The sequence below is a fragment of the Triticum dicoccoides genome, unplaced genomic scaffold (genome assembly GCF_002162155.2).
Source record: "Triticum dicoccoides isolate Atlit2015 ecotype Zavitan unplaced genomic scaffold, WEW_v2.0 scaffold192337, whole genome shotgun sequence".
NCBI classification, from domain to species: domain Eukaryota; kingdom Viridiplantae; phylum Streptophyta; class Magnoliopsida; order Poales; family Poaceae; genus Triticum; species Triticum dicoccoides.
Window position 1 is genome coordinate 71 of NW_021230810.1, and position 12,294 is coordinate 12,364.

At 44.3% G+C, this 12,294-nt stretch overlaps 2 protein-coding genes across 2 annotated transcripts; one reads left to right on the forward strand and one right to left on the reverse strand.

The window, feature by feature from the left end:
* Positions 1-4,103: 4,103 nt before the first annotated feature.
* LOC119344909 (rust resistance kinase Lr10-like) lies at positions 4,104-7,657 on the reverse strand. The gene is made up of 3 exons (XM_037615197.1): positions 6,733-7,657; positions 5,598-5,621; positions 4,104-5,413 (listed from the first exon to the last, which is right to left on the reverse strand). The coding sequence occupies exons 1-3, from the start codon at positions 7,589-7,591 to the stop codon at positions 4,458-4,460; spliced, it is 1,839 nt and encodes a 612-aa protein (XP_037471094.1). The 5' UTR covers positions 7,592-7,657; the 3' UTR covers positions 4,104-4,457.
* A 401-nt stretch (positions 7,658-8,058) lies between these two features.
* On the forward strand, positions 8,059-10,635 carry LOC119344910 (LEAF RUST 10 DISEASE-RESISTANCE LOCUS RECEPTOR-LIKE PROTEIN KINASE-like 2.4). The gene is made up of 3 exons (XM_037615198.1): positions 8,059-8,908; positions 9,049-9,233; positions 9,322-10,635. The coding sequence occupies exons 1-3, from the start codon at positions 8,133-8,135 to the stop codon at positions 10,446-10,448; spliced, it is 2,088 nt and encodes a 695-aa protein (XP_037471095.1). The 5' UTR covers positions 8,059-8,132; the 3' UTR covers positions 10,449-10,635.
* Positions 10,636-12,294: the final 1,659 nt, after the last annotated feature.

Consider the following 12,294-nt stretch of genomic DNA (forward strand, 5'->3'; position numbering starts at 1 on the left):
CATTTCTTTATGTTCCATGGACCTTTTATTTGTTACCAACATTCATGAACAGTTTCTACAACGTTTTTGGTTGTGTTTTAAATACTTGGAACGTTTTTGTTTTGGGCTGGTGGCTGGTGCCATGTTTTCTGAAGCATTTTTCTTGGTTGGAGCATTTTTCTTAGACCACTTTTAATTCAATGGTTGGAGCATTTTCCTTGGACCACTTTTAATTCAATGTTATCTGATTCTCTCTTCACTCGCATTTTTCTAGCATAAGGTGGACATTTTCGTTGAAACTGATGAACATTTTATGTTACATTTAAAGATGTTTTTGTTGGAACTGATGGAAAGGCAGTCACAACAAGATGATGATGAAACCCCAAACACTTTTCTTACTTTCATATGTAACTAATTAATTTGTTAAGATATATTCAAACCAGAGCTGGACAGCAGGCAAAGGAGAGGTTTGCATGTGCTCTTGGCGTGGGATTAGCACCACTCGCTCTCTCACTCTTACTTCTCGGCTCCTCCTTCCCCTCTCAGCCCATCACTTACTACCCACCTATAGCCATAGATCCACCCATGCGTACTAGAGATGTCCCAGTCTCCTCCATTTTGCTCATCCTCTTTGTGCTTTCCATCGTCGTCACGCAGGCGCCATTCTTCCGAGTTCGACGTCTGATTAGCGATGATGGCGGTGGCCGCGCTACGGCTCGCACCAAGGACGCCGCCACCTGTGGCTGCGATTACTCTGACGGGAAATGGGTGAGGAGCGGCACAACGGATGCTATGACATACGGGGAGGACTGCCCGTTCCTCGACCCCGGCTTCCGCTGCGTGCAAAATGGGCGAAATGACTCTTCCTTCCGCCACTGGCGTTGGCAACCTCGCCGCGGCAGCTGCCGCCTCCCTAAGTACGCCGGTAACCATTATTGCTGACATCTCTCATTGTAGAACAAATGATCTTGTCTTGTCTTTGCCACCATGAGTTCTAAGGAAACATGATCTGTTCTATAGGTTCAACGCGACGGATATGCTGGAGAGGAGCCGGAACGGCCGGATCGTGTTCGTCGGTGACTCCATTGGTCGCAACCAGTGGGAGTCCATGTTGTGCATGCTCGCTGCTGCCATGCCGGCCGGTTCGAGGATATACGAGCAGTTCGGGAAGCCTCTGAGCCGGCACAAAGGCTATCTCTCCATGGTCTTTGCGGACTACAACCTCTCCGTGGAGTACTACCGCGCACCAATGCTCGTCATGGTCGATCGCCTCCCTCCGGCGAGAGATGGCGCCATCAGGAGGGCCATCCGGCTTGACGCACTACCGCGGCATGCTGCCCGCTGGGCTGGCGCCGACGTGCTCATCCTCAACACGGGCCACTGGTGGAACCTACACAAGACCATCAATTCGTATGTAATTAGCTAGCTATTGCAGTACATATTTACATTGTTATGACAATGATTAATTATTTGACTAGAGTTGCAATCCATGCTCGCAGAGGAAACTATTTCACGGTGGGCGATCGGTTCAACATGACAACGAACATCAAGGAAGCATTCCGACGGTCTCTCCAGACGGTGAAAGATTGGGCACTAACCAATCCACGACTCTCCAAGAGCAGCTACATCTTCTTCAGGAGCTATTCTCCATCGCACTATGACAACGGGACATGGGACACAGGTGGCTCCTGCGCGAACCAATGGGATCCGCTAACGATGATTGCCAGTGAGAGTGACCAGCAGGAGCACTTGTGGATCAACACAGTGATTTCGAGTGTGGCACGGAGCATGAGGAGACGACATGGGATGAACAATGATGCGGTTTTCTTGAACATAACGTACATGACGGGCTTGAGGAGGGACGGACATCCGTCGCGGCACCGGGAGCCCGGGACGCCATCGGATGCCCCCGAGGATTGTAGCCACTGGTGCCTGCCGGGTGTGCCGGACACGTGGAACCAGATGATGTATGGGCACCTCGTGTCCATGGGATTCGACATGAGATCAATTAAAAGATAGGTAGATGCATGATATATGTGTGGTTGTGTGTGCATGTATATTGTTTGGAAGGCAAGATCGGACCAGTCCTAGTCATAGTTAATTAAACTTTATTGTGTCATCTAAATACTTAAGTTTCAGTACTTTATACAGTTATATTTGTTTTAAACTTCTATATAATTATACAATATATCAGACCCCATCAAGATTAATGGAGTTTGATTGGATGATGAGTACTGAACTTGGTGACCATATTTGTGTTGGATAGTGTGTAAAGACCTGATGTACTGTTCAAGATCGGACCAGTGCTAGTCATAATTAATTTAACTTTATCGTGTCATCCAAATACTTCGTACATTCTTCGGGTTTTCCATTTTCTTTTCCTTTTCCCTTCTTTTCTTCCATTTTCCATTTCATTTCTCTATATTTTTTTTCTAAAAGAAATATAAATATTTATTGAGAAAATGCATGAATATATTTTTATACTCATGCGCACGTTTTTAAATTACATGAACATTTTTTAAGGACATGATCACTAGTTAAAATTATAAGAACGCCCTTTTCAAACAGGTCAACATGTTTTTATTTACATGATGTGTGAGCACATTTAAAAATTAGATGTTTTTTCTCTAATAAAGGCATGATCAAATTTGAAACTTATATTAATACTTTTTAATATACATGAACATTGTTTCAATTTCATTAAGTTTTATTTAAAAGATGAAAATTTTAAAGCAAACATTTTTATGTTTAAATATTTCTAAAACCACTGAATATTTTTACTCCTCTTTATTATAGATTATAGTATAATTTATATTTTTAACACAATTCCAAGAAAGCAGAAAGAAAACCATACATATGTGAATGTGCCGTAGTGGCCGCGACCCATTTAAGTCCTGTGTGGTCGACTGCGACGAAGACAGCGCGACACCAATGTCAGCCATGGGTCGAGCGTGATGAGGACTTGGACGGTGCCACTCGATGGATCATCAAGGTGGATGGCGGCAGTGATGAGGGCAGACGAGAACGCCGGGGCATAGTTGGCCAAATGGGCCGGCCCGGCCCATCTTAATCGTGCATGGCACGACCCGACCCGTCGAGGCATAATTATTATACGGGTCGTGCTGTGCTGGCCCGTGTGCTATGGCCTGCAGCCCAGGCACGGCCCATCTGCTAATCGGGCTGGCCCACCGGCACGCCAGACCCACTAATCTGCCTGCTATTTGGCGCACTGGGTGTTTTTAGCCTTTTTTTACCTGTTGGGCCATATAGAAAAAAATAAAAAAAGATAATCGGGCCGTGCAGTGCCGGCCCACGTGCTCAGCCTTCAGGCCCAGGCGCGGCCCCTGGCGTGCCAGGCCTGGCCCATTTAGCACGTGCGGTGCCGTGCCAGCCGTGCTACAGGACCGGCCCATCTATCCCAGCCCGTTTGGCCACCTATATGCCGGGGTAGGGCGGAGATGTGTGTTTCCTCGTCTATTTGACACATCGAGCTACAAAAGCATTTTAAGAGAAGTGAGTATTTTTTTAGGGGGCTTAAGAGAGTGAGCAAAGTTGGAGGCTTGGAGCTCAGAAGGAAAGGCTTTGGTCGTGGGCCGGAAAAGGTGTCAATCTCTGGCTAGCAGGCCTTGTTAGAAGTAGGCCTCACGCAGGTCGAAAGTAGGCCTCACACGGATCCTATCCACCATTCTCAGCCGCCTCCACGGTTCTCCGCCCACCGCTCATACATTGACTTAGGCACATTTTTTGTGCTGCCTGTACCGGGTTTTCAGTTTCTGTTTGTCTTCTCTAGTTTACCATTTTCTTTCTCTATATATTGTTTGTGTAAAATAAATATACACATTTTATATAGAAATGTATGAATATTAAAAAAAAATGTATGAACACGTTTTTAAATTACATGACATTTTTTAAAAGACACGAACACTTGTTAAGATTATAAGAACATCTTTTTCAAACAACTCAACATTTTTTATTTACATGATGTTATGATTATACATGAACATTGTTTCAATTGCATTAATTAAGTTTTATTTAAAAGGTGAATTTTTTGTAAAGCAAATATTTTTACAACAAACAAATATTTTTATTCCTTTGTATTATGATTTAGACTTTTAATTGCACACAATAATATAAGAGCGTTTTTTTACACTAGTGTAGTCTAGTGCCAAAAACACTTGTATTATGGGACGGAGGGAGTGGTAGAGTACTATTATTACATGGTAGAGACCAGTGATTATTCATAAATCTTCAGACTTAATGGACCGAAAGCATCAAAACACACTGGTTGCTATGGTTGCATCACACATGTAGACAAAGTACAACCTTGAATGCTGACAGAGTATGGTAGTCTCTGTTTTAAATTATGGCATAAGTTCATTCTCAGATGAGACGAAAGGCTTTGGTGGCATCTGCAGACTCTGAAGCCTCCCAGTTAGCATGTTAACGACCTTCGTCATCGACGGCCGGTTTCTTGGGTTCTACTGGATACACCACAGTGCGACAATAGCCAGCTGCCTCACCTTTTCTTTCTCTTCTTCAGTCGTTTCCAAAGTAAGCGCCAACTCCTCCCCATTGACCACTTTCTCGTAGATCCACTCTGGGAGGTAAACATCATCCTGGCTCCCGATTCTTGGGTCTGAATTCCTCCTCCCGCTCACCATTTCTAGCACCAGCATTCCGAAACTGTACACGTCTGACTTGTACGATACTCCCCCAAAGTTCCGAGAGTATAGCTCGGGTGCAATGTAGCCCATTGTGCCTCTTGCCGCTGTTAAGGTGACGATGCTTTGGTCCCTTGCACACAATTTCGCCAGGCCAAAGTCTGAGATCTTTGGATTGAAGTTGTAGTCCAGCAAGATATTGTGAGGCTTGATGTCGAAGTGGAGGATGCGCTGGTTGCACCCTTGATGCAAGTACTCCATTCCTCTGGCTATGCCTAGAGCAATATCTAGCAGCTTGTCGGGTACCAGAAGATGCTGGAAATTTGCAGAGTCACGAGAGAAAATATATTTCTCTAGTGACTCATTAGGCATGAACTCATAAATAAGAGCCCGTCTCATTCCTTCGGAACAAAATCCGAGGAGTTGGACAATATTGGCATGGTGGATTAGTCCGATGGTTGCAACTTCATTGATGAATGCTTCTCCCTCTCCTGTAGAGTTCTCTAGCATCTTGACTGCCACGGGCACTCCATTTTGTAACTCGCCTTTGTATACACTTCCAAATCCTCCCTGCCCTACTTTTTCCTTAAACCGTCTTGCCATCCTCTTAACTTCGGAGAAAGTGTACCTCGTGGGTTTCGATGTTCCATATGTCTTGAGAAACATTTCGACCTTCAAATGTATCTCTGCGTTATATCTTGTCTTGAGTGAAAGATAAAGCACAGTGGCCACTGTCACCAAAAGAACGACAAATGCGGCCACCGATGATGTAGCTGAATAAGCAAACAATACGTCATCAGCACATTGCACCAGGGCTTAAAAGCCGTTATTTAGTACTGTTTGTTATGATAAGAGGATGTCAAGAGTCAGAGTAACCAGCAATAAGAATTTGTACAACAGAAAGCTTTTATTTTTCCTTTATATCTTGAAGCTAATAAGACTTGGTTGGAGCAGTACCTGCAATGACTTTGATACGTGAACCTGCAAATACCAAGAAAGAGAATGAGATAAAAAGCAAGGAATTATATTTACAAACAAATTTAGAACAGACAAATTGAGTGTTATCTACCGTGCCTGCAGTACATTACCCTAGTATATGAGGAACAAACGTACGATGCTATTTATGCCTTTTCTAGAAGAGAGAAAAAAAAATCTGTCACAACTTATCAAACAAATTTACTTTTTGGAGAAACTTGTATTGTTTTGGTTCTATTTATGATAGTGCCACTGGCCTGTTAGTTTTTTTTACATTTTTGTCATGCACACAGCAGTTAGAGTCAACTGAAGGCCTTTTTACTGACTGGGCAACTTTTGTTCAGAAAATGCCTGCAGTCACATGCATGTGCGCCCAGCGGCGGTCGCCTTGCTGCACCATAGCCAATCCTCCTCCTTTTCCGTTTCCACGCTCTGAAATCAGAGCTGTAGCCTTCGCCATTGGTGGAAAAAAGGTCTCGCATTGGCGGAACAGAGAAGAGGGTTGCCACCTTTGTCCACATATTATTACCTTCGAGTAACCGTCCACTCCAGCCTCTTACGCTGATCCAGTGCCCTTGCTAGTTATGTTTCAGTCGTGTTAAGCACCCCTCCTATAGAGATAAGCACTGGTGCTAGAGAAAAACTCGGTTTATTTTACTAAGCAGCTTGCATTGTACAAGGCCTTACTCTGCTCTGTCCTCCCTGATTCATTCCCCCAAAATACCTAGCTAGCTCGCCACTCGCTCAAGGCGCAGTGGCAGGTACAGCCATGCATGTCAATTGAGTGTTGCATAGCAAAATGTAGAATAAATAATGACCAAAAGAGTTCTGGATTATTTAAAGCCAGTAGTGTCTGATAAATGAACGCAACTTTTTTTTTCTATTTGATTATTTCTGGGATTTTTTTTTCTGGGTACTTCAATGTGATTGCTCGAGCAGGATTTGTGATGCTAATTTTGAAAGCACAATAGTTGACAGAAAGCCTCATACTCTCATGGAGATTCAAACACATGGAAAGTAGAATAAGTAAATTGTAAAGTAATTGACTACGCAACTTTATTACAGAATAAAACAGGATGATGTTATATATGGTTTTGACTGTTATAACTGATCATACCGTGAGGGTCAGGTATGCAGAATGTTTCATCCCTTTGTGAGCTGAACGCGCAGCGTTGCCCACTGAGTTCACATTGCCCGCAATTGCCACCAAAACAATACACTGTCGTCTCAGCAAAACTGAGCATTCTTTCTGCGCGTTCCTTGAAGGACAGTGAGAAGGGCGTGCCTGACATTGGGTCCTCAAGCATATACATTGGTATCAGCCGGCCACTGACGCCATCTGAGACTGGGAAAACCTTGCAGTCCAATGGAAGAATGGACATGTCTTTATAAGCAGCAACCAAATACAGGAAGAGGGTTGTGTTGCTAAGGCAGGAGACTGGGCCTGCAATGCTATCGGCATCGGCAGCAGCAGGTGTGAACTCGCTTGAACAGCATACCAGGGTTGCATACTTATATGACAAAATTGAGAACTGCCGATCAGGCAGCTGCATGCCATCGATAACATCAACTTGTCGAGACGACCATCTTCTGGAGATGGCGAGCTTCTGCTGTAGCATCAAACAGGGGTCTACAAGCGGGATGAGCTTCACCGAAGAACGTCTGTAATCTATGGCACTGACACTGTATGAGCCAAGAACTGGGTGAACTAGGATGGTGTCTTGACCAAAGCATGCTAACTTCCAGATTAATCCATCCGTGCTGCTACATCCACATGATGCTGCTGCTGCTGCTGCTACTGCTGATGTATTGCTGGACTCAAGGCAGAAAGGAAACCTGACCTCTGGACCATGTTGGCTGCAGTTGGAAGGTGGGCAGTATTTGAAGAAATCTTGATCATCCCATGCCGTGGCCAAGTAGATTCCGTGGTTGATCAGAGGCAGCAGTAGGAGGGCTATGACAAGTAATTTACTCATCTTTCCGTGCTTCTGCAACCGGGAGGGAGAAGATGTGGCAAGTAGCCAATAAAAAAGGCAGTCAGAGTTGTGCCTGAGGAGTAGATTTCAAATGCTAACACCTGCCGTGTACTAGTGGTTTGAGTGTGATTGCAGACTTGCTTCTGTCCAGTCCCTTGTTGCATGAGCAATAAATATGTTTTGATTGGCATTTTGCATTTTGTGGAGAAAAAGAATTATCATGTCATGGGACAGAAGACTTCAAGCCTCGAGTCGTCTTTTGTTCCTAGCTACACAATGGGAGAGAAATATCTTCCTCTACTTAACAGAAGACTCCGACTGGGTCGTCTTCTGTTCCTAGCTACACAATTGAGAGAATATATCCCTCTTTTACGGGGTGCGTATATACCAATTACGTCATAATCAGTATCCCAACCACACTATTAATTGGTATATACAGCTGGATATGATCAACTAGTTGATGTCGATTCCTTGCCCCCCTTGGTACTCTATAACATAAGTAACTAGGATATCAAGTCCATAGTGCATATGTGAAGCTTTCATGGGGAACCCTGGTGCATCTCATCATTCTATTACCCTACAATCCTTAACTGTCTTCTCCCTCGTTGCTGTTTTTGTAGCAGATCATCATGTCCAGGGAGGAGATGATGGATGCTCACCTTTCTCCTGTGGACATCTCCAAGACATATTGCCTCCTTTCCGTCAGCGAGGTGATCCTCTTGATTGCGGTGTTGAAGCGTACGAGCTGGGTTGTACCAGTAGCAAGGCTACAATTCACATCAACACAGGAACGTACTATGTGACTGCCATCAACTACACCGGTTCCTACTTCTCGGTCATGGATCCCAACTTCAATACCAGTAGCAGCTGCCCTCATCCACTGTGGAGTCATGTTCCTTACGTTGGAGACTACGGAATTGGTTCAATTTCACCACATGGCTTTCGGTATTTGGCCACTCAAAGTTATGACAGAGCATGTTTTGCTAATTGTTCAAGAGCAGTAATGAATAAAAGTGCATACAAGCCTGTTGCTTGCCAGAGTGCCAAAAATTCAAATGTTTATGTCTGGGTGTCTAATTCCGCACATTGTGCGGTTGAAGATCTTGAACCTTACTGTGGATACCTGGGAGAGATTCCATTTGGTGACGAGTACTCCTCTGATTGGGGACAGCTACAGAATGCAAGTTATGCAGATATCACACAATTCATAAGTAAGGGGTTTACTGTCCAATTTCCTGTGGACACCATTTACAGGGGGCCTTCTACTTCTGTGATGTTAAGAAAGAACATCAATTTATGCCTCAACAATTCAATCAGGTGATCACCCCGTTGTTCCATTTCCTCCCGAGTTTAGTTTCTCACCTCCCTATTCTCTTGAATAATTGACTTGGGGCTGTTAAGCCAACCTGACGGTGGCAGCCTGCATTATAATTTATTTACAATTGTATGATTTGCAGCTACTTCAAGGAGCAAATATCTGGCACAAGCATTGTTAATTGGACTCATGCTATTTTCTGGAGTGAGGTGCACTTCTTAGAATGCGTGACTGGGAGCTCTAACGATAATGACTACTACACAACAAAGTTGGTTTTGATTGTTGCAACCATAGTATCTGCTATTGCTATCCCCCAGTTCTTTTTTGGTACGTGAGAATTGTATACACATTTGACGCTCGAAAAAGAATTTACATTCTTTTAACTTATGTCCATATCTGTCGACTTGTTGTGCAGTACTGTGCAGGTTCTTGTTGGCACCCCTGGCTGTATGGATATTCCTAGCCTACAAGTACATGAAAACAAGGATCATAATTGATGCAGTTGAGAAGTTCCTCAGGATTCAACAAATGATTGGCCCGACGAGGTACTCCTACACAGATATAGTTGCAGTACCAAGCCATTTCAGAGATAAATTGGGCCAAGGGGGCTACGGCACTGTGTACAAGGGCGTGCTACTCCCAGGCGGTGTCCATGTCGCCGTGAAGATGCTAGAGGGCAACTCAAACTGCAATGGAGAAGATTTCATCAGCGAGGTCTCCACCATCGGCAGGATCCACCACGTCAACGTGGTGCGTTTGGTGGGGTTCTGCTCGGAGGAAATGAGAAGGGCCTTAGTCTATGAATACATGCCCCATGGTTCTCTAGACAAGTACATCTTCTCCACCGAGAAGAGCTTCTCATGGGACAAGCTCAACGAGATCGCTCTGGGCATTGCCAGGGGGATCAACTACTTACATCAGGGGTGTGACATGCAGATTCTGCACTTTGACATCAAGCCGCACAACATCCTTCTCGACAACAATTACATCCCAAAGGTCGCCGATTTCGGGCTCGCCAAGCTGTACCCTAGGGGTGACAGTTTCGTGCCACTGAGTGCCATGCGGGGAACCATAGGCTACATAGCCCCCGAGATGATATCCTGGAGCTTCGGTGTCATATCCAGCAAGTCCGACGTGTACAGCTTCGGGATGTTGTTGCTGGAGATGGCCGGCGGGAGAAGGAACGCTGATCCAAACATGGGTTCGTCAAGCCAGGCGTACTACCCGTCATGGGTGTACGACCAGCTGACTCAGGAAGAAGCGGGCGAGATATCTCCAGTTGCTGTCGACATGCACGAGCTAGAGAAGAAGTTGTGTGTTGTCGGACTATGGTGTATTCAGATGAGGTCTCGTGATCGGCCAACGATGGGCGAGGTCATAGAGATTCTGGAGGCCGGAGCTGATGGCCTGCAGATGCCTTCGAGGCCGTTTTTCTGCGACGAAGGGCACATCCATGTGGAGGACTCTTACCAGTTCACTTCTGAGCTGACGGCAGTCTCAGAGGAGGAATTTAGTGCGGTGTCAGAGGAAGATGACGTGTGAGGTATACATACAATGTGTGGTATTAATTTATTATGTATCTATGTATATGTATGTATCATGGAGTGATGCACTTATCTGTAAAAGTTATGGTTGTAACAGTACGAACCCTGTATAAATGCTTTGTACAAACTGCCTTGCTTGTTGTGCGGAGCAACTTCAAATAAGTTTGAAATGTTACATCAGTTCATTTGTTTGTTCATTACTCTTGATAAATTCCGATGGAAAATATTGCTTCAACAGTTAATTCTCGATACAGATAAATTTGTGAGAGGTGACACAAGGCCCCCCTTTTCTTGTTGAGAAACATTTTTAGAGAAAAAATGCATTTCATTCTGCTGTTAGTAACATGCATTATGGATGAGCATTGTCGCTGATAAACATTCTGATTCCGGTGCGACAGATAAGGCAAGTTTTTTTGTTTTTGTTTTGCTGGATAACACAAGCACAACTCAGCTCCCCAATTTCATCACCTTGTTCATTGAAATACAGTTTTAGTTTACAGCAACATCTCTCCTGCAGGTTGACCAATCTCTCATGGACAAAGTTGTGCATGCCAAAAAACTGGCTAGGCAACAGAAATTCGCACATATTTGAATTGTTTGCATAGCCTGTCATATTCCCTCCTTCAGGTCTGAGCACTGCCAATCACGCGAAGGTATGGTGGTTTTTTCTTTTTTTGCAGCTAAAAAATCGTCGCGGTCATGGAAATGCTGCTGATCTACTGGTTGATTTAATGGAACCCTATGCCGTGTTGTCGTGGTTGCATATACTTGCTGCAACCCAGTCCTGTCAAATGCCACTTGTGCATGGAACAAGGGGCGCCGTGTGGAAATTCCAGCAACAGTGACATTGCCATGCCTGGAGATGGAATGTGTGGGCACTATTGTTACCCAGCACATGGGGCAGAAGAGTAAGCAAAAGACTTTTGTTCCAACTCCAGCAATTCTGATACATGGTCCTATAATATGCTGTGACTGAAACAGACTATGTTCCAACATATTTGAAGTTCTAGGCTTGGCTTAGTCAAACCTCTTCAAGTTTGACACTGTTCACACAAATTCTGATATTTTGGAACGGAGGGAGTAAAAGTTATGGTCTTCTTACATGTCGCCTTCGATCTTCTTACATGTCGTCTTCGATCATGGGCAGGAAAAAGAAAAGTCCAACTTTGATTTAATGGAACCCTGTGCCGTGTTGTAGTGGCTGCATAGACTTGATGCAACCCAGTCCTGTCGAATGCCAATTGTGCGCGTGCGACGAGGAGCCGTGTGGAAATTGCAGTGACACTGACGTTGGGCATGTCTGAAGAATGTGTAGACCCTGTCAGTTACCCAGTAGATGGGGCAGAAGAGTCTTGTGTTCCAACTCCATCAATGCTGATATGGTCCTGAAGCTGAGACTGAAGCTGCTACGCTTGTTGTCCACTGCTTTGTACTACTGAAAAGTTGTAGCCCCTGTCAGGGTCTTCCTTCCTGGCAGTGCACATGTCACTAGAGGAATAAATAGAGTAGTTCATTTTAAGTTTGAAATATAGAAATATTTATCTATTTACTTATTATTACTCCCAGATGCAAATTCCGATCAAAATAAATGTTTGAACCAGTCCTTGGACGGATTGTCTTTTTTTTCTGCGATGGGATAGATGAGAAAACAACACGATTATTTTCTTTTGTAGAAGCAAATACGTTTGCAGACAAGAAAGGAACTTTGCATTATTGGATGAACATTCAATCAACATCAGGGAGAAGCTAACTTACATTCCGATTTTTATGTGAAAAAATGTATTTCATCGAATGCACTCTTTAGTTTACAGCAGCATAATTCCAAATTGAGTTCCCAGCAGCAT

Coding starts and splice junctions, on each gene's coding strand:
- LOC119344909 (XM_037615197.1), bottom strand. CDS start 7,591: ATGAGTAAATTACTTGTCATAGCCCTCCTACTGCTGCCTCTGATCAAC. Junction 5,622..6,732: donor CTGCATACCTGACCCTCACG/GTATGATCAGTT, acceptor TGGTATTTGCAG/GTTCACGTATCAAAGTCATT. Junction 5,414..5,597: donor ACGTATCAAAGTCATTGCAG/GTACTGCTCCAA, acceptor TTGCTTATTCAG/CTACATCATCGGTGGCCGCA.
- LOC119344910 (XM_037615198.1), top strand. CDS start 8,133: ATGGGGAACCCTGGTGCATCTCATCATTCTATTACCCTACAATCCTTA. Junction 8,909..9,048: donor TGCCTCAACAATTCAATCAG/GTGATCACCCCG, acceptor TATGATTTGCAG/CTACTTCAAGGAGCAAATAT. Junction 9,234..9,321: donor TATCCCCCAGTTCTTTTTTG/GTACGTGAGAAT, acceptor CTTGTTGTGCAG/TACTGTGCAGGTTCTTGTTG.